At 34.5% G+C, this 21,391-nt stretch overlaps 1 protein-coding gene across 2 annotated transcripts in view; it reads left to right on the forward strand.

Moving 5' to 3' along the window:
* LOC145672986 (CWF19-like protein 1) overlaps positions 1 to 21,391 on the forward strand; it is an 82,373-nt gene that overhangs the window by 18,538 nt on the left and 42,444 nt on the right. For both annotated transcript variants that reach the window (XM_081742274.1, XM_081742273.1), the window contains exon 2: positions 6,262 to 6,422. In XM_081742274.1, coding sequence (XP_081598400.1) covers positions 6,262 to 6,422 — 161 coding nt within the window. The remainder of the gene's footprint in view (positions 1 to 6,261; positions 6,423 to 21,391) is intronic.

Consider the following 21,391-nt stretch of genomic DNA (forward strand, 5'->3'; position numbering starts at 1 on the left):
ATTATTAAAAGATTATATTTCTTTCACTAATTTCCTTCTTATTGTCTTCTGAATGATTTGCGCTGGGCGACATGAAAATATTTCACTTGGCATAGTTAAAATTCAACGGTGACATCCGAAGTAATTGCAAAATTACAATTCTTTTACGATTTGCTTATAAATATGGCGTCCGGATGTATGGTACAAAAGCTATAGTGTGAAAAACACAAACCAACGTGTGCTAGATTGCCACTAAAAAGCACGAATGCTGTACAACCGAGTCAGGGCAGGGCGAAACTTAGTGTTGAGCTTAGGAAGGAGGTGCGTCTGAAAGAGTAGGCACGTCATTGACGGCGGGTATAAACGTAAGCGATGCAGCAATTAACCCTTTTCGGCAGTAATATTAGTTTCAATGGCACTTAGCATGGTTTCATACTAGTAGCGTTTCATTTGTAACCATAAAAGGGTTAAGTGCTCCATCGCCGGAACAATTTTAGGAAATTTACCGCATCAATTGGATCATTTATTTAAGTTTGTGAAAAAGAATAAGTGAAAGTCTGGTAAGAGGAATAGTAAATATTAAAAAAGTGGTTATATTTAATGGTTGTTTTTGATGTTGTAAGCAGCACTGTATGTGGAGGCGGATGGACTATTTAGCGGAGAGGTGCACTTATTTTACTATGCGGATCCATAAACCGTAAAATGTACAGAAAAATTTAAGCAAGTCTTTAATTTCCCCATTTCATGTCGAGAACAGAACCCAACCAACCCCTGCGGGGTTTCTAACCCGTTCCTACTACTCGTATTCCTACTCTTACTACTACTTATACTATGTGTCCGTATAGTAAAACTGCACGCCTAATAACGTAATCTAACATAACTTAATGTAATCCAAACAAATATAACCGAATGCAATACATTTTGATACTCTTTTCGATTTTCAAATTGATCCAACGATACAGCAGTAATGCCAAATAAAATATAGCTTCTATACATTATGCAGAAATGCATCGCCGTTAGTAAATAGTGTCATACGGTCCCCTTTCATGTCCACTAATTCATTTTATCGGTCGTAAAACACTTGTAATGATTTTACACTAATAACCCTACACTTGTAAACCTAAAATGCTAGTGTATTGCTTTGTATTTAATTCTATCGCTTGGAGAAATTTGTTTTTTATAAATAAGTCTTTTCATGCAAAATATTGAATTTTACCTGTAAATATTCCAAAATGTAATGCGCCAAAAGTAATGCAGCACCTTATTTTCTGCCTGTAGATTATTTCTGCACAGTGTACGGAAGCCGTATTTTATATTTACAATTATGGAACCATTACAATTGCTATAGAAACTCATATAACTGCGGAAAACGTATGTGAGTGTTTCTAAATGTAACATTCAAGTACTAACGAAACCTAACCTAATTTACTGAACCATAACATGCTGGTGCGTGTTTTTTGCGCCAGTAATCATTTCCATAGCTCATCAGTTTGCGCATATATTGTTGATCTGTACGCAATTTTTTGCTCATATACCAAAGAAATAATACTACGGGATGTCTTAGATAATCATTTAAAGCTGTGAATTTGGATTTTTTTTTTTTTTTTTTTTTTTTTTTTAATTTTACAACCTATTTTCCAGTGTTACACCTGTAGATATAAAATACAGCTATATTACTTAGGTACTATTTAAATCTGCCGCTAGCAGGAATTTGTTTTTTATGAGCATGCTTTTCCATGCAAAGTATTGAAAGATTCCTGTGAATCTTGCAAAATGAGTTGTCCCTAAGCTTGGCCAGCACCAAAATATTTTCACTGGGTGACTTGAAAATACCCTACTGAATACAGTTAAAGTGCAGGGGAGCCAGCAGAAAACAAATGTTTGGAAAATTCGAATTCTTTTATGAATTATCTCCGAATCAAGCGCCCCACAGAAGGTCCAGAAATGTGGAACTTAACCCAAGCTAAACTAAACTAACCCAAACTAAAGTAATTTATCCTAACTTAAGCCTTAACATGCTGAAACTACTCTTCGGCATAAAGATCGAGATGAGAAGTACGTAAAATTACAGGAGAGAAATGGTAAATTGATTATTTTTGTAAATTCATGAAGAAACCAAACAGGTATACTGTGTTATTTTGACCTCTGAAGAGTTGTGTCTTGTTGATACTGTTTTAAGTGCAGGTATGCCAACGTCAGATATTGGGTTGTAATGAGTTCTCCGTATTAAAAGATGGCAGTTCCGTGTGTCTTTTCACTTTATAACGACGTATATTGGTGAAGAACAATCGTTACGTTTTGTAAAGAGGCACGGATTCTTGATATCCAGCAGAAATTGTGATAAATGTAGGAAGGCCTTAAAAATAAAGAAATGGAGAAACAGTTACATATTTGAATGTGATGTTCGCAATGGTAGAGTGAATGTATTCTAAAAGCTAACTAAACTTAATCTAACCTGATAGTATATCGACATCCTCTTTTAGGCGTATACCCACCGTCACTAACATGCCTGCTCCCTATTGACGCATTCCCGCGCTACCTCTGAAGCCCACCAGTTACGGCCTTCCTTACGCTATTAGATAGCGTTCGTGTTTTTAGTGGCTACCTAACACAGGTTGATCTTTTTTTTTCGCTGTAGTTTTTATGGCATATATCCGGACACAGTGTTTATTCACAAACGTTAAAGCTTTCCTTAAATGAATCTGTGCCGAGGGGTGCAACTCTTTCTTTGAGAAACACTTTCTGAGGTAATGACGCTGAATTTCCTTATAAATGACGAAATTTTAACGTTTTTAAGCACAAAGATTTGGACTTACTCCACAGCGCAAAAGCCTGAAGGCCTTATCACCTTATACTTCTACAAAATATTTGTAATAAGCAAGATGACAATATCCCACCTGGTGCAGAGGATGATGTGTAAGCGCATAAAATTAAGTTCAATGCGAAAATTTATTCGCTAGCCTGTGTTAAATGGTCACTACATACCAGTTTTTGCATCTTTTCCGGCTCAAAGAAGGCTGAAGCCCACGTAATGTGCATCTACAGGACCGGACAGACTGTGAGTATGCGAGTAATTGTAAATTGTTGCCATAAACTTATAGTCACAAGGAATGTTTGCATTATATTTGCAAAGTGCTAGACCCCACTTTTTACGCACTTTCTGTCACAGATGAGTTACATGTTTAGTACATATATGATACTGAAAGTTATGCCTTATCATTAAGGTTTCTTGAGTCATATTACTTTTAAACCTTTGATACACTAATGCCATCTGATACCCATATATATGCAGTTTGCACTGATCTTGAAAGTCAGAGAAATACTTCACATTATGGCGAAAATCAGGGAAAATGCTATATTTCATAGAAGAGACAGGGACTTTTTTAGCTGCTGACAAAATTATATATACTACCTGAAACAATCAAAATAGATTCTAGAAAGAAATAAGAAAAATCTTTAAAAATAAAAAAAGCTTGAGAAGCACCGAAAAGTTATAAAACTTCAAACTTTGAAAGAACAAGACAAAAAAAAAAAAAATCAAAATCTCAAATAATTCAGAAGAAAAAAATAAGTTGAGTTGAGTTGAGTTGATTTTAGTTTAGCGTCCCTTTCAGCAGCGAGGCTATATGAGACGTGGACCTACTGATTAACGTGAAATCCGAACCACATGAGCTCCCGCCGGGAATCGAACCCAGGTCTCCCACGCCAAGGGAGCGTACGCTAACCGCTTAGCCACGGAGGAGCTCGAAGAAAAAATAAATGTGTTGGTTGTACATAGGTAATCAAAGAGATAGGTCATATTACCAGGGATCATTTTTTGTCATTTGGAAACGAGGAATAGTGAATGGTTGGTGTGGATTTTTGTTTTCTGGCGGCGTTCTCAAAAATAATAACCTTGATTAAATTTATCGGCTAAAATTTCGTAGGTGTAAATATCATGACAATGATGGTGTAATAAGCTAAAGTTCCCTCTGATACCTTTGATAATATATTCCACATGTAGTTTGAAAATATGCCTCTTGGGGATTAGGGGGAATTTGTATCATAACTTCAAAATGTGATCATAATTTGGCTACATTGATATATCGTCGTCGGCAATTCAAAACCTGTTATGTGCATTTTGCAGGAGAAGCGAAAAACAGTATCCTGGTTAGATTTTTCGCTTTATAAAAGTGATGTTATAAGTAATATTTGATGCTGCACGTAACTTGATATCTTCTCAAGTTACTTGAGAAGCTATCAAGTTACGTGCAGCATCAAATATTACTTATAACATCACTTTTATAAAGCGAAAAATCTAACCAGGATACTGTTTTTCGCTTCTCCTGCAAAATGCACATAGCAGGTTTTGAATTGCCGACGACGATATACATATAATCTGTCAAAATGTAATCGTTATTTTCCAAATTTACAACCTTCTAAATTATTATTGCTCCAAATAATTGGCTTTTAGATTAACCATTGGCATTAATTTCTGGTAAGATATTTTGATATTTCTATTTAAAGAAAGAAATCAGAACCTTGTACAACAATGCAGTTGGGTACTAGAAATTAACAAGGTTCGATCATCATTTGGTGTGGATTTTGGTGTGGATTTTGGTTTTCTGGCGGCGTTCTCAAAAATAATAACCTTGATTAAATTTATCGGCTAAAATTTCGTAGGTGTAAATATCATGACAATGATGGTGTAATAAGCTAAAGTTCCCTCTGATACCTTTGATAATATATTCCACATGTAGTTCGAAAATATGCCTCTTGGGGATTAGGGGGAATTTGTATCATAACTTCAAAATGTGATCAAAATTTGGCTACATTGATATATACATATAATCTGTCAAAATGTAATCGTTATTTTCCAAATTTACAACCTTCTAAATTATTATTGCTCCAAATAATTGGCTTTTAGATTAACCATTGACATTAATTTCTGGTAAGATATTTTGATATTTCTATTTAAAGAAAGAAATCAGAACCTTGTACAACAATGCAGTTGGGTACTAGAAATTAACAAGGTTCGATCGTCATTTGTCTGCTTCCGTCTTCTCTTCAGTAATTAGTACGTATGATGAAGTTTCGCTGTGTAGTATTCATTTGTTTATGTTGACATTTTTTCTTTTCTGAATTAAAAACCGAGTTTTCTTTGCACTGATGGATTATTCGGAAAGTTAATCTAAAAATTTGTTGGAGGAATTCGATACTTCATATTAGTTCCTATTGGAAGAAGGCTAAGTACATTAGTAAGTTGAATAAATATTTTCTATCTCTGCCAGATATTGGTAACGTAGTAGCTGCGTTGTATGTTTATGTGGTATCTGATCGTGTTGTTTGTGCTCGAGGTTCATATATATCGTCATAGGGTGTATTTTTGGAGAAGCGCTTGAGAACGGGGAATCTAGATAAAACTATGTGCATAATATTTATGTTGAAGGTCAGTGCCTGTAATATTTTTCGTGTGTGAGTAGGTTCAGCTATTTTTTTAACATGATTTTTTTCCATCCTGGTATTGTTTTTTGTATAATTATTGTTTGGCGCTAGTGTTTTATTGTATTCCAAATACAGGGAGTTTGACTCATACAGTTAGAAAAGTTACAGTTAAGTGTTTACAGTTAGAAAATATACTGTATTGTATAAATAAGAAGAACAGCGTTGGACAGCCATGAGGGATGGTGGAGACCGATTTTTAGTTAGTGAAGAAACTATTACTTTTTTCTAAACTTAACTATAATTTATGGTGTTCGTGATGTCGCTTGTCAAGGAAAATTTACTTACTCAGTCATGGAAAGTCAGGGATATCAATATCAAAATTTCAGAGTGAACCCTGATTTATATATGAGCCGTCTAGTTCCAAAACGGCTCTTGTCCATTTACATTAAATGCCAGAAAACCGAGAAAAACTGTAGGATCGATGCGTTTTGTAGAACTGGAAATATTTTAGAATGTTTAAGTTTTTCACGCGAATACACTGAAGTATTCCCAGTTCTACAAAACATGCACATCCCTTTTTTTTTTTTTTTTTTTTTTTTGTTTTGTTTTGTTTTGTTTTGTTTTGTTTGTTTTCTGAGATTTTCTGTAAATGGACAGGAGCGGTTTTGAAACTGGACGACTCATATATTCTAACGCAAAGTAGACGCGTAAAATTTTTAATTTGTATTTGTTTGTTTAATAGCTACATTTCACAAATCTTGTTTAATGTCATAGTACTGGCAAATACTCCATTATTATTAACGGTATCTGATTTGTGTTAATTTTTTTTTCTTATTGTTTTTATCTCTTTCTTTCTAGCTTAATATGCGGTGATGTAAATGGGAAGTTAAAAGCCCTTTTCAATAGAGTTGAAACAGTAAACTCTAAAAGTGGGCCATTCGATCTGCTATTTTGCGTTGGAAACTTTTTTGGTTCATCGAACAAAGAATGGAATTTGTACAAAAGTGGTGCTTTAAAAGGTCAGTATATTCTGTTAACTCTGTATATTTCTGTCTCTCTTGCTATGTATGTTTTCTCTTTCTTTCGAATATTCTATATCAGTAGGTCCCAGACGTTACAAAAATGTAATAAATAATCAATGGATGAAACTGGTAATTATGGGGCAGAAATACTCGTTAAAACGCGTATTACATTGGGAAGTATTACTATAGAAAATATTCTAAAAGTTCTGCTAGTGCAGGTAAGAGGTAGAGCTAGATTGAGTAAATCAGAGTCTTGAGATCGACTCCCACTATCGGTTTATCATTAAAAAAAAACTCTAATAACAACAGTATTTACAGAAATACTTCAATATAAATTTCTCTATTGCGAGGTAGAAATTAGGTAGCTCAAGCCCGTGCGGCCAAGGACAGAATCTCAACAGAGCTCCTGGAAAGCCAAGTAGAGTGGCGTAGGAAGCCCCAATGCTTCAGGCAAGTAGAAGGGTTGCCAAGAGTCCCGCAGGAGATTAGAGGTTTTGAGGCTGGGTTATTCCTAGTTCTCTAGACAAGCAAGAGGACGGGAGACAAATCGACGACTAGTATCTGTCTATAACAAATCGTTTTGATTCATTATGTCTTAACGCTAAAGTAAATAGAATCCTGGCTGGTGTAGCCAATTATAACAAATCGTTTTCCAGGAATGAGAGAAATATAAAAAAAAATAAATAAAAATTATGAAGCTGAAGTCGCTAATTATAACAACACCATCTCAGGGTATTGGAAAAAAAAAATCAAGGTTATATTAGACTTAATGTTCAGGTTGCGTTAGCTTTAGCAAAAGAGAAGGAAGACAATATAATAAAGTTATTATCTATCATCAGAAGACTTCCAAATTCTTGTTTTGTGGCCAACCAAGAAATAAGAATTAACATTGTCCAGCTTAATTAGTATATATAAAGAAAATAAGCAATTAGAACCGTCTAAGTTCAAGTTTATGAATTGCATTTGAAATCATAAAGTCAAATTCTCAAAACTAGTTTATTTGTGCCATTAGTTAACGATTACATTATAACAGATTAAAAAAAAAATTGTGTCATTAAACATTTGCCTCCATCATGGTATCTCAAAGATACTTTATCAACATCTTATATGGAAATATGTTATCATAGTGGTTTAACATATTCATATTATCAAACATGATTCTCAACATTGATACATATAGGAAATTCTTAATACTAAAACAAAATTGGCGATCCATCCTCTCTACTTCTATATTTCTAAATAAACATCTTAATTGAGCGTTCATTCTTTATAGTATCCCTGTCGTATATCAAATGAAATACAAACATAGGCCATATCATTACTACTACAACGTCATTCTTTTAACTTAAAGTGAATAAGTAGCATTATTACTTCACATTAGCCTATTCATCATTTTCATAATACATATAACGTGGAAAACACTGCTATCAATGAAGAATGAAATATTTACAAATGTATAGTGAGTGAAAGGAAAAAAAAATCTACTCGACAGGTTCAAATATTAAAACGCCTTTCCAACTATTATTATTTTAACTTATTATTGTTTCTGTTCATAATCAGTTAAGCTTGAAGAGGGATGGATACGCGTAAGGAATCATATTCTAATTGGGTGAAGCAAGTTGAGACATATTCCAACGTTATTAGTTTCGATGAGGCAAAATATATGTTTAATGGATTGGATAGGCACGTAATTATAATCATGGCACGTTCAAAGTAAATATCTACCTACAGAAAAGAAAAAAAAAAACGTTGCACGAAGTGATAGTTTTAGAAATAATGATATTAAATCCAAAGGTATGTCCAAATAAAATTTCACCGGATCAGCACAGACCGATATCAATATCAAAAGATACGTTAATTTTCTCTTAAATTTTCCTAACCTACAATACTAAATATATGTTGCGAAAACAATGTGACAAGACACATGAAAGAGAACTTTAAATTCCGAGCATATTACGAGATACTATGAAAAGGCACATCACTAAATAATAAAACACGTTCAAAGTACAATTTTTCCGATTTCACACATATTGCGCATGTAGAAATGTATTACAAATCAATATTAAAGAGCACACGATGAATTATGGAAAGCGCACATACAAACTATATTACGAAATAATATAAAAAAAGGACACACGGCAAAATATGGAAAACACGTTCAAAGTACAATTATTACCGGCTCTACACTTACGATATACTTTTCCCTAACCTACACAAATGTATTTTAAAAAGGACACAGTAGTATATATAAATGAAGACACTCCCAAAGAAATTTCATCATCATTAACACTTATCAATGACACACGTTACGGAGCATTTAATATTCTAACATAAACCGTCAAGTTATCACAAGTGCGTTCAAAGTGAAGTTCACCCCGGCAAAACAAAATATATCACATGGCAAAACAAAAGGCACATATTAGATTTGAAATCACAGGCAAAATTAAATTCTCTAACCTAACCAAAATATTATGGGAAACATCTTCTTTAAATTCAGATTTAACCTACCTACAGACACATATTAGATTCGAAAGCACGGACAAAATTTAATTTCCTAACCTAGCCGACATAAATATTATGGTTCACACATTTAAGTTTGACCTAACCTAACCTACAGCAAATATTTCACAAAATAAACATCATCAAGGGACATGCGTTTAACTAAGCTTACCTAACCTAAACATTCAAAAAAATCTCAAAGTACATTACTACCTAACCTAAACATCCAAAAATCTTAAAGTACATCACTATGGAAGAGTGCGTGCGAAGTAAAGTTTTACCGTATCAACACACAAGATTTTCAGGTTCACGTATCAAGTACATAAGATTTCATACTTCGATCATACATGCTTATGGCATGCAATTATAAGTACATGAGTGGACTATGATAATGAGCTTGAAAGACGCGTAACGCTTTTCGATTTAACTATACATAGCGATCTTGAAGCACTTCATGACTGAACAAGAAAAACAGAGAAAAGATATTACCAGTTAGGAAGGTTCCACAGGTTATGCAAGCCCAATCTTTCAGTTCAATAGGCAGGTTTCGTATACCCACTTCTTAAACTCCAAAAATTGATGCCACTGGATCACCAGTTCGATACCCTACAGTCGTAGGAGACCGTCCGTGTGGCCCATTGTCGTCAACTTTGAAAAATTACATCCCCCTTGCCATCACTATACCTCACCAGTAATGGCGGAGATGGCATTTGGCGGCCTTCGGCCTAAAGGTATTTAAATTAATTTTGAAGTCAGGCTCCTCGATTTTCTTTTCCTTTTCTTTCTACTTATTCAGGTTGACCAAAATATTAAAATTTAGACAAGGTTGACTTCCAGAACTGTTTTAGCTATCAAATTTTCCGAAATTTAAAGGAGCCTAACTCAGACCGCCTTCTATATTCTTTACATCGTGGTGGTGAACTACGTCATCTTAGTCGCGTCACCAGACCTTAATAAGCGCGGTTTTAATATTACATAATCGACTACGAACTAAAATAAATTTATATGTCTTCTGTTACTATACAAAACCCTATTCAAATAAGCAGTCATTCTATCTATTAAATGACATTTCCTAATTATCGGAAATAACCACATAACATAAATTTCAAACTCACCTAACCACGTCTTGAAAATAATTTCCGTTGTTATGACGACCGCTGTTCTCACTGTTTAAGCGGGTCGCCATTTGTAGAATAGATGCCCGCATAGCGATTCAAACGCCCTCTTGTAGTGATAGCCAGAATGAGTAACAAATGAACATCAGAATGAACAACAAATGAACATCAGAGCGCATAACCAATAAACGATGGGTAGTATTACAACTAAATAACTGACGGAATTATATAAGGTAAAGTAAAAGTATAACTTAAATTTCACTATATAAGCTATGAATGGAATTATTACAGTAACGCGAACAGTTGCAGAAAAGACAGTTCGAAATTTTGGTGGTAAATTATTGGTGTGTTTGCGTATTTCATATAAAACTAATCACCCTTTGCACCATTCATTTCATTGGCAACGAAACAAATTAACGTCAAAACGAATCTTTAGAAACATTAGGGCGCAGTATTACAATACAATAACCAACTTTAACGCTGCGTAAACCACCGGTAAACATTAAAATACGGGAACCAACTTAAACAGAAATGTAACCGGTAATCGGTCGGTTACATTTTTTCCCGGCGGCTTTAAGAAAAATTTTTTTTTTTATTTTTAACAACTTAAAACATTTCAACAAATTATATATATCTCAATTTTTTTTTAATTTTTTTTTTATATATATATGACTATTTAAAGTCTTTTAATAATTCTTCTCTCTTTTCTGGAGAGCAATTGAACAATTTTACGTTCGATAAATTTTGAATCGACACTTCTCTCCCCTCCAAATCTTTTAAAGAAACAGAGTTGTGATGCACTCGAGTCACAACAAAACGCCCCGTGAATACAGGCATGTACTTGTGTGTGACCTTCTTAAATGCATCCGATTGAAAATGGGTTTTAACCATAACCAAATCCATTTCCTTAATTTCAATCACATTATTTTGCGACTTTCGTTTTCGTTTTGATAACAAACGGGGTTCCACCTGAATATGCCGTTTAGAATTTTCTACTGTTTTCAGTTCAGACGGCCATGGAAATTTTTCTCGAAATCTATCGGTAGCTGAAAAAGAAATGAACACCTCAGCAGGCGTACATCCAATGGTGCTATTATAAGAATAGTTTAAGAGGTCTTGTGCCGTCTTTAGCACTGTTTTCCACTTAGTGTGGTTATGGCTGCACAATAATCGAATAATTCGGTTGAGTTCTCGATGCGAACGTTCGATAATGCCATTCCCAGAAGGGTTGTACGGCGAGACCAAAATATGCTGAATTTGGTGATCCTTACAGTAATTCTTCCACGTGTTCGAGAGGAACTGTGGGCCCTGGTCGGATATGATAAAATTTGGATAAGGGAAGAGATAGAAATATTCCTTTTCTAGAGTCCGAACAATCTCAGCAGCTGTGGCAGTCCTCAACGGCAAATAACATAGAAACCGTGAATAGACATCAACAATTGAGAGGATGTAGTAGAATCCATAACTACATGGCAATTTTCCCACGAGATCTATGCATAATTTGATATGTGGCTTATCTGCCTCAATATGTAGATCCTCACGAGCAATAATTCTATTGGAGAACTTCGTTCGGGCACACAATTCACAATTATTGATGAAATTTTGGAACGTACGTTTTTGTCCTTTCCAGAAAAACAATTCCTGAACTAATTTCAAACATTTACTAACACCAAAATGCCCCGTTTCATGAACCTTCCTAATCGTTCTCTCAATCAATAACTCTGGGATTACTAGCAGCCAACGTTTCGTTTTTGAATTTTGAATATAGACCAAATTATTTACTATACGAATTCGAGAATCGGCATTGTCTGACATTTTCGCTTTTAATTCGTTACAGTACTTATCACCCGCTTGCATTTGCATTAACTCATTTACAGTGAACCACGTACTCTCATCATAACAAATAAAATTAACAAAATTAACAGAATTAACATGATATTCTTCAGGTTCGGCAGGGAGCTCCGGAGTATTGCGACTCAATATATCGACTATTTTATTGTCCACTCCCTTAATGTGCTCGAACCGAAGATCGAACCTCTGTAACTTCAACAAAATTTTTGTGGTTCGGGGATCTAAATTCTGTAACGTAAAAGCGTATGTCACTGCGCTGTTGTCACAATGGACCGTGACTCTTCTACCTAAAATATAATATGAGAAATGTTCGCATAGAAACAATACTGCCAGCAACTCCAGTTGAAAAATCGAATAGGAAACTTCATATAACTTTAATTTTCTACTTGCGTATCCGATAACGAGAAGTTCTCCAGTATCATCATACTGAGCCAGATAGCCAGCCAAATTCTCTAGTGACGCATCTGAAAATAAGTGAAAGGGTTGATCGAAATTGGGTTGAATGAGCGCTGGAGGCTCATTCAACAATTCCCTCAATTGTTGGAATCTATTCAGCAATTCCTCAGTTAGACAATATTTCTTGTCTTTCTTTAACAAATCGAAAAACGGCGCTGTTAGAGCCGCAAACTGAGGAATAAATTTCCTTCGCCAAGAAAGAATGCCTAAAAGGAACTAACGTTTATTCTTAATTTTTAGTGCAAAATTTCCCAAAGGTTAAAAATTTTCAAAGTGACTTCCAAATAATAAAATGTTCGTCCAAGGTAGAACTAAAGCACATCACAAATCATAAAAAGAAGTAAACCTATCAATAGTTCAGCCTTCATTCCTAACTATAAATACTGGTATACTAGAGGAAGACTATCTTTTTCCCGAAACCGCATTTTAAATATATACTGGGCACATGTCGTTCTTAACCGAACGAAAAGAAATTTAGAAAGTTTGCCAAATATTATAATTTTAAAAAGTTCAGCTCGACTCCTGTGTTCAAGATACATTTTACTTATATTTCAATTCGCTGTACTTCCTTCTTCTTCCTTGAGAATAAAATACGATAATAAATTTTAAGGAAGGCAATACAAACTCGCTTCATCTCGAAACGAAATCATTTTACATTCAAAATATTGTTTTGAGGAGAGAAGTTTCAATTGAGCAAACATCACTTCCTTTTTATGATAACTGCTCAATCTGTTTTCACGAATTAAGACCGAGATAGCTAACAAAATGGGAAACTTTATTGTTATTATTGTTAATGTCATCAACCAATTCTGCTGCGACCAACGAATGCGGCGATACAACGGAGTGGTACATTTGAAGAAGACAAAGGAATGATCATTGGACCCGAACGGAATTAACTAACAGGTAGGTTTATACTGTTAAACTATACATTTCCGGTACCGCATACTATACTGGTACGTAAGCAACTTCTGAATATTCTGAATTAGTCCTAACACTCCCTTTTCAATAGAAATTATTTCGCAGGTTTAGCCAAACCGGAAGATTTATTTATTTATTTATTTTCTTTAAGCTGAAATTATTATGCTCACTAATCAAAGGAACTTGAGTCAACTTGCCACTCCTTTACAAAATTTCAGTTCTTATGTTAACTAAGTCCACTAAAAGAAAAGTTTCTAGATCAAATTTCTAAAATCCCCATTTTGTTAATGCATGTCTATTTTACCTCCTACGTTATTCATAGAACATCATGAACATAACTTAAACCAATAGAAATACAACAAAGAAGAAGAAAACAAAATTCACGGTTATAATTTCAATTGCAGGAGGCGCTAATACAGGCGGTGAGACTTTTGCCTGTCTTATCCTATGGAGTGCTTCTAGCCACTTCCAACAATATTTTCCAGTTATCATATGTCTCCGCCCCTGGCTAGAACAATTTCCAACTAACCATCTAAACAGTTTCAGTCTACTTATATTAACATTGATGAACAATATCAAGTCAGGTTTTCCTATCTCCTTTCTCCCTTTTTGAGATCTACTCATTCTGATTAGCTTATGTCTTCGTCCCTGGCTAGAACAATTTCCTACTAACCACTTAAACAGTTTCGATCTATTTACATTAATATCCATAAACAATATCAAATTAGGTTTTCCCATCTCTTTTCTCCCTTTTTGAGATCTACCTACTCTTTTGTCATCAATATCAAGGAAATCATCAACGTCATCACCACTCAGTATGTGAATCTTTATCGTATCAACTATACTAGACATCGCTACCCTGTTATGCTGCTTTCTTTCATAACCGACATACATAAGAGAGCTATTGTTCACATCATCATGCACTACTGGGGTTTCGTTTATCAAATACTAGCAGCGTTCACCCCGCTTCGCTGCGGTCACCCCGGAACGCAATAAACTTTGTTACTTAGATAATTTTTACTTTTTCGCTTTCAAGTGATATGATAAAAACCATAGAAGATTGCAGTAAATGTTAACATTATATCGCCTGTCATTTATGTTAACCCGCCCCGCTTCGCTGCGGTCACCCCGGAACGCAATAAACTTTGTTACTTAGATAATTTTTACTTTTTCGCTTTCAAGTGATATGATAAAAACCATAGTAGATTGCACTAATGTTAACATTATATCGCCTGTCATTTATGTTAACCCGCCGAGTGACACGGTCATGCGGGTTGCATATAAATACGTTTATTTTTACCTATGATGAACTAACAAAGGATTTGTACGTTATGGACACTTGAATGGTCAATTATCTCAAGACACTGGTAATTGAAAATTAAAGTGATATGATAAAAACCATCTAGGGTCCAAATCCTAATAACCCCCCAAAAATGAAAGAAATTGGTTCAGCCGTATTAGCGTGATGAGGGAACAAAGGATTTGTACGTTCTCTTTTATATATAAGATTTACTGACACGTACATTAAATCTACTACTACACACTAAATCTAAACTTAAATCTACATTTGCATCATCATAATAATCATCAGTCTCATCATTTAAATTATCCTTAGTAACATCTATATGAGACTTAAACTCAGGCGCTTCTAACGCAGCCTTGTCATTTTCTAAACTATTACTTATTTTATCCGATACACCGCACAAATTATTTACTAAAAGTGTATCCGTGTCTTCAATATTACTGTTTATACATGAACCCCTAGCTCTTATGTCTAGTTTATCATTCGTGGTTACAGTTTTAACTTCTTTTTCAAGAGTCAATGTCGATGACGTTACAGATGACAATTCAGATGCTACTTTATGTTCTAATTCTCGTTTGACAGTGGATAAATCCAACTGCACACTGGAGAGAGACTCTTTAATTGTACCAATGTCTACCCTTAAGTCATTATTATTAGCATCTATTTTATTATTTAACTTGTTTATGTCAGATTTTAAATCATTGTTACCAGCATCCATTTTACCGCTCATAACTGACATTTCAGTTCTCAAGTCACCACTCATAACTGACATTTCAGTTCTCAAGTCCTTAATGATGCCAATCAACGTTTTAAGCAATGGTTCTCCATCAATTCCAATTTCAGGTTCCTCAACGGTTTGCTCAATTTCTGTAGCTAACACCTTATCTAACTTACAGTCAAAACAAACCCAATTACTATCCGGGGTACGTAACATTTCCTGTTCTTTCTCAGGAATATTGAGGCACCGGATATGGAACCATAGGTTACAAGTTTCACAGCATATGGATACACTGTCGCTGTACTTGTTTCCGCAACATTTAAAATGTTCGGTAGAACCATCTACACTAAGACTTTCTTCACTCATTTTCATGAACTGGGTCACGCGTTTAATAGCTCACTATCATCAATCCACTCATTACTTCACATACTTATCTCAGTTTGGCACACAAAACAATAATTATAAAAATATTAATACATATCCTTGGCTAAGGGTCGCCAATTATAACAAATCGTTTTGATTCATTATGTCTTAACGCTAAAGTAAATAGAATCCTGGCTGGTGTAGCCAATTATAACAAATCGTTTTCCAGGAATGAGAGAAATATAAAAAAAATAAATAAAAATTATGAAGCTGAAGTCGCTAATTATAACAACACCATCTCAGGGTATTGGAAAAAAAAATCAAGGTTATATTAGACTTAATGTTCAGGTTGCGTTAGCTTTAGCAAAAGAGAAGGAAGACAATATAATAAAGTTATTATCTATCATCAGAAGACTTCCAAATTCTTGTTTTGTGGCCAACCAAGAAATAAGAATTAACATTGTCCAGCTTAATTAGTATATATAAAGAAAATAAGCAATTAGAACCGTCTAAGTTCAAGTTTATGAATTGCATTTGAAATCATAAAGTCAAATTCTCAAAACTAGTTTATTTGTGCCATTAGTTAACGATTACATTATAACAGATTTAAAAAAAAAATTGTGTCATTAAACATTTGCCTCCATCATGGTATCTCAAAGATACTTTATCAACATCTTATATGGAAATATGTTATCATAGTGGTTTAACATATTCATATTATCAAACATGATTCTCAACATTGATACATATAGGAAATTCTTAATACTAAAACAAAATTGGCGATCCATCCTCTCTACTTCTATATTTCTAAATAAACATCTTAATTGAGCGTTCATTCTTTATAGTATCCCTGTCGTATATCAAATGAAATACAAACATAGGCCATATCATTACTACTACAACGTCATTCTTTTAACTTAAAGTGAATAAGTAGCATTATTACTTCACATTAGCCTATTCATCATTTTCATAATACATATAACGTGGAAAACACTGCTATCAATGAAGAATGAAATATTTACAAATGTATAGTGAGTGAAAGGAAAAAAAAAATCTACTCGACAGGTTCAAATATTAAAACGCCTTTCCAACTATTATTATTTTAACTTATTATTGTTTCTGTTCATAATCAGTTAAGCTTGAAGAGGGATGGATACGCGTAAGGAATCATATTCTAATTGGGTGAAGCAAGTTGAGACATATTCCAACGTTATTAGTTTCGATGAGGCAAAATATATGTTTAATGGATTGGATAGGCACGTAATTATAATCATGGCACGTTCAAAGTAAATATCTACCTACAGAAAAGAAAAAAAAACGTTGCACGAAGTGATAGTTTTAGAAATAATGATATTAAATCCAAAGGTATGTCCAAATAAAATTTCACCGGATCAGCACAGACCGATATCAATATCAAAAGATACGTTAATTTTCTCTTAAATTTTCCTAACCTACAATACTAAATATATGTTGCGAAAACAATGTGACAAGACACATGAAAGAGAACTTTAAATTCCGAGCATATTACGAGATACTATGAAAAGGCACATCACTAAATAATAAAACACGTTCAAAGTACAATTTTTCCGATTTCACACATATTGCGCATGTAGAAATGTATTACAAATCAATATTAAAGAGCACACGATGAATTATGGAAAGCGCACATACAAACTATATTACGAAATAATATAAAAAAAGGACACACGGCAAAATATGGAAAACACGTTCAAAGTACAATTATTACCGGCTCTACACTTACGATATACTTTTCCCTAACCTACACAAATGTATTTTAAAAAGGACACAGTAGTATATATAAATGAAGACACTCCCAAAGAAATTTCATCATCATTAACACTTATCAATGACACACGTTACGGAGCATTTAATATTCTAACATAAACCGTCAAGTTATCACAAGTGCGTTCAAAGTGAAGTTCACCCCGGCAAAACAAAATATATCACATGGCAAAACAAAAGGCACATATTAGATTTGAAATCACAGGCAAAATTAAATTCTCTAACCTAACCAAAATATTATGGGAAACATCTTCTTTAAATTCAGATTTAACCTACCTACAGACACATATTAGATTCGAAAGCACGGACAAAATTTAATTTCCTAACCTAGCCGACATAAATATTATGGTTCACACATTTAAGTTTGACCTAACCTAACCTACAGCAAATATTTCACAAAATAAACATCATCAAGGGACATGCGTTTAACTAAGCTTACCTAACCTAAACATTCAAAAAAATCTCAAAGTACATTACTACCTAACCTAAACATCCAAAAATCTTAAAGTACATCACTATGGAAGAGTGCGTGCGAAGTAAAGTTTTACCGTATCAACACACAAGATTTTCAGGTTCACGTATCAAGTACATAAGATTTCATACTTCGATCATACATGCTTATGGCATGCAATTATAAGTACATGAGTGGACTATGATAATGAGCTTGAAAGACGCGTAACGCTTTTCGATTTAACTATACATAGCGATCTTGAAGCACTTCATGACTGAACAAGAAAAACAGAGAAAAGATATTACCAGTTAGGAAGGTTCCACAGGTTATGCAAGCCCAATCTTTCAGTTCAATAGGCAGGTTTCGTATACCCACTTCTTAAACTCCAAAAATTGATGCCACTGGATCACCAGTTCGATACCCTACAGTCGTAGGAGACCGTCCGTGTGGCCCATTGTCGTCAACTTTGAAAAATTACATCCCCCTTGCCATCACTATACCTCACCAGTAATGGCGGAGATGGCATTTGGCGGCCTTCGGCCTAAAGGTATTTAAATTAATTTTGAAGTCAGGCTCCTCGATTTTCTTTTCCTTTTCTTTCTACTTATTCAGGTTGACCAAAATATTAAAATTTAGACAAGGTTGACTTCCAGAACTGTTTTAGCTATCAAATTTTCCGAAATTTAAAGGAGCCTAACTCAGACCGCCTTCTATATTCTTTACATCGTGGTGGTGAACTACGTCATCTTAGTCGCGTCACCAGACCTTAATAAGCGCGGTTTTAATATTACATAATCGACTACGAACTAAAATAAATTTATATGTCTTCTGTTACTATACAAAACCCTATTCAAATAAGCAGTCATTCTATCTATTAAATGACATTTCCTAATTATCGGAAATAACCACATAACATAAATTTCAAACTCACCTAACCACGTCTTGAAAATAATTTCCGTTGTTATGACGACCGCTGTTCTCACTGTTTAAGCGGGTCGCCATTTGTAGAATAGATGCCCGCATAGCGATTCAAACGCCCTCTTGTAGTGATAGCCAGAATGAGTAACAAATGAACATCAGAATGAACAACAAATGAACATCAGAGCGCATAACCAATAAACGATGGGTAGTATTACAACTAAATAACTGACGGAATTATATAAGGTAAAGTAAAAGTATAACTTAAATTTCACTATATAAGCTATGAATGGAATTATTACAGTAACGCGAACAGTTGCAGAAAAGACAGTTCGAAATTTTGGTGGTAAATTATTGGTGTGTTTGCGTATTTCATATAAAACTAATCACCCTTTGCACCATTCATTTCATTGGCAACGAAACAAATTAACGTCAAAACGAATCTTTAGAAACATTAGGGCGCAGTATTACAATACAATAACCAACTTTAACGCTGCGTAAACCACCGGTAAACATTAAAATACGGGAACCAACTTAAACAGAAATGTAACCGGTAATCGGTCGGTTACATGTCCGCTGAATGCTCTCCAACATATAGGCGCTCCTGGCGGCGGTAGCGCTGCTGCTTTCATGTCATGTGGCTTGTAGGTGGCGCTGGTAATCCGTCGTGTGTTTCTTGTAGTAACCCCACGTGAGATGTAGTACTCCAACAAAAATCCATGTGGTTGATGCTTACAAACAGGAGCAGGTGACATTGTTTACAAACACTAACACGTGGTACATTACAATATGAAAGAGACGAGCTATAACTCTGGAACACAAAGAAGAGACCGGTAGGTTCGCCTGCATTCTGACTCTTCCTTTATGGTTGTGAATCTCTGACAGTGAAAGACGAAGACAGATGGCGTATCAATGCTTTCCAGATGTGATATTTGCGGAAGATGTTAAGATTCCAGACAAACAGATGAATCCTTTATCGATAAACTGGAAGAGAGAAAACTGCCTCATCACTCTTGTAAACAAAATAATCCTATTATGAAAAGAAAGAATAACAACCTGGAAAAATTAATTGTCCAAAGTAAAGTTGATGAAGGAGAGCATGTGGACAACAACAAAAAAGATAGATCGATCAGCATCACCGGATTTTTCCATTGAGCATCATTGTGCGGGAGGCAGAAGACCACATAGAATGGTGAAAGTTAATATCGTGATCAAGTCTTTGGGTGACGATACTCAGTCATGAATTTAACGACTGGAAAGGGAGAGGCAAAGGCAATGGCTAGTGAAAGGAACATCAATTTCTGAAACAAAGAGGCGAGAGTGAAATTTAGAGGGATCGATCTTCAATTTTCGAAAATCTTCATGAATATGAACACATTTTTAAGAAGTATAATCTAAATCCTGCATTAAAATACCCCCCTCCCTCCCTACTAAAAACGTGAAACATCATTAACGGGGTTTAGAAATTAATGAATAAAAAAAAATCCATGAATATATCTGTGAATGTGAGAGATAAGAGAAAATTGATATAAAAACAAGGATTAAGAAACACATAATAGCAATACCTTCATGCATGTCCTTCAAAATCGTTTAGGAGAGAATAAACACAAAATCAAAATGTATAGGAAGACCAGCATATATCGAAATCAGGCGTTGAAAGATATGTTTACGAATATTTCTACATAAGCATGACACATTCCTCTCAGAATACAGATAAAGGACAATTTAAATAAAACGTGGAATGATGTTATAGAAAAGTATAATTTTATATAACAGTAAGCCAGTAATTTATATACTAACAGTAATTTTATAAGGTTATTCAGTAATCTGATTCGCGAATTGGACACAAGAAAATAAGATAATGAGTTAGTATTACAAGAATACTTATCTCTGTAATATATAGAAAGAGACACAAAGTTTTGCACCCCAAACAACCATTTACAGCATGGGTGTGGCAACAATTAATAAGGCCAAACTGAAAATACGAGCTGGAAAAAAACAAACTCTTATATTTGCTTTATATAGCTTGAGTTTTGCTGTGAATTTGTCCATATGTAAATCGGTTTTAGTATTTGTACTAAGTTTTGTGCTTAATACACACTTCTTAAGAATTTTAATAATCATTTCTGTGGTTTAAATTGTTCTTTGCGGTAATAATTGCCGCCAGATTGTTTTGAAATAACTTCAACGCAACACTTTCTGTTAGAAGGAAGCATGTCTTGTGTTGTGTGAATTCATCGATACCAACTCCTGATTTTTAATGCTCGACTGACGAGGGAAGCCGTAGACTCCTACAATGATTTCGAAGAAAATTGGATAGGCACACCACCGGTGAGTGCGATATTTATTTACAAGATGTGCCGGACAAACTCCTTATTTTACATTACATATACACTGATCAAAACAATTATGGAAGCAATCAAAACAACGGAAAAGCGACCAAAGGAATACGAAACTTCCAATATATTTTGTTGTAGAGGTTGTTATCTTAACCACTGCAATGCATCTATACTGGGTGGTCCGCAGGAATGAACGTAGTTGTGACGTCACAACACGAGGCACAACTTGCAA

The sequence above is a fragment of the Thermobia domestica genome, chromosome 16 (assembly GCF_964235325.1).
Source record: "Thermobia domestica chromosome 16, izTheDome1.hap1.1, whole genome shotgun sequence".
NCBI lineage: Eukaryota > Metazoa > Arthropoda > Insecta > Zygentoma > Lepismatidae > Thermobia > Thermobia domestica.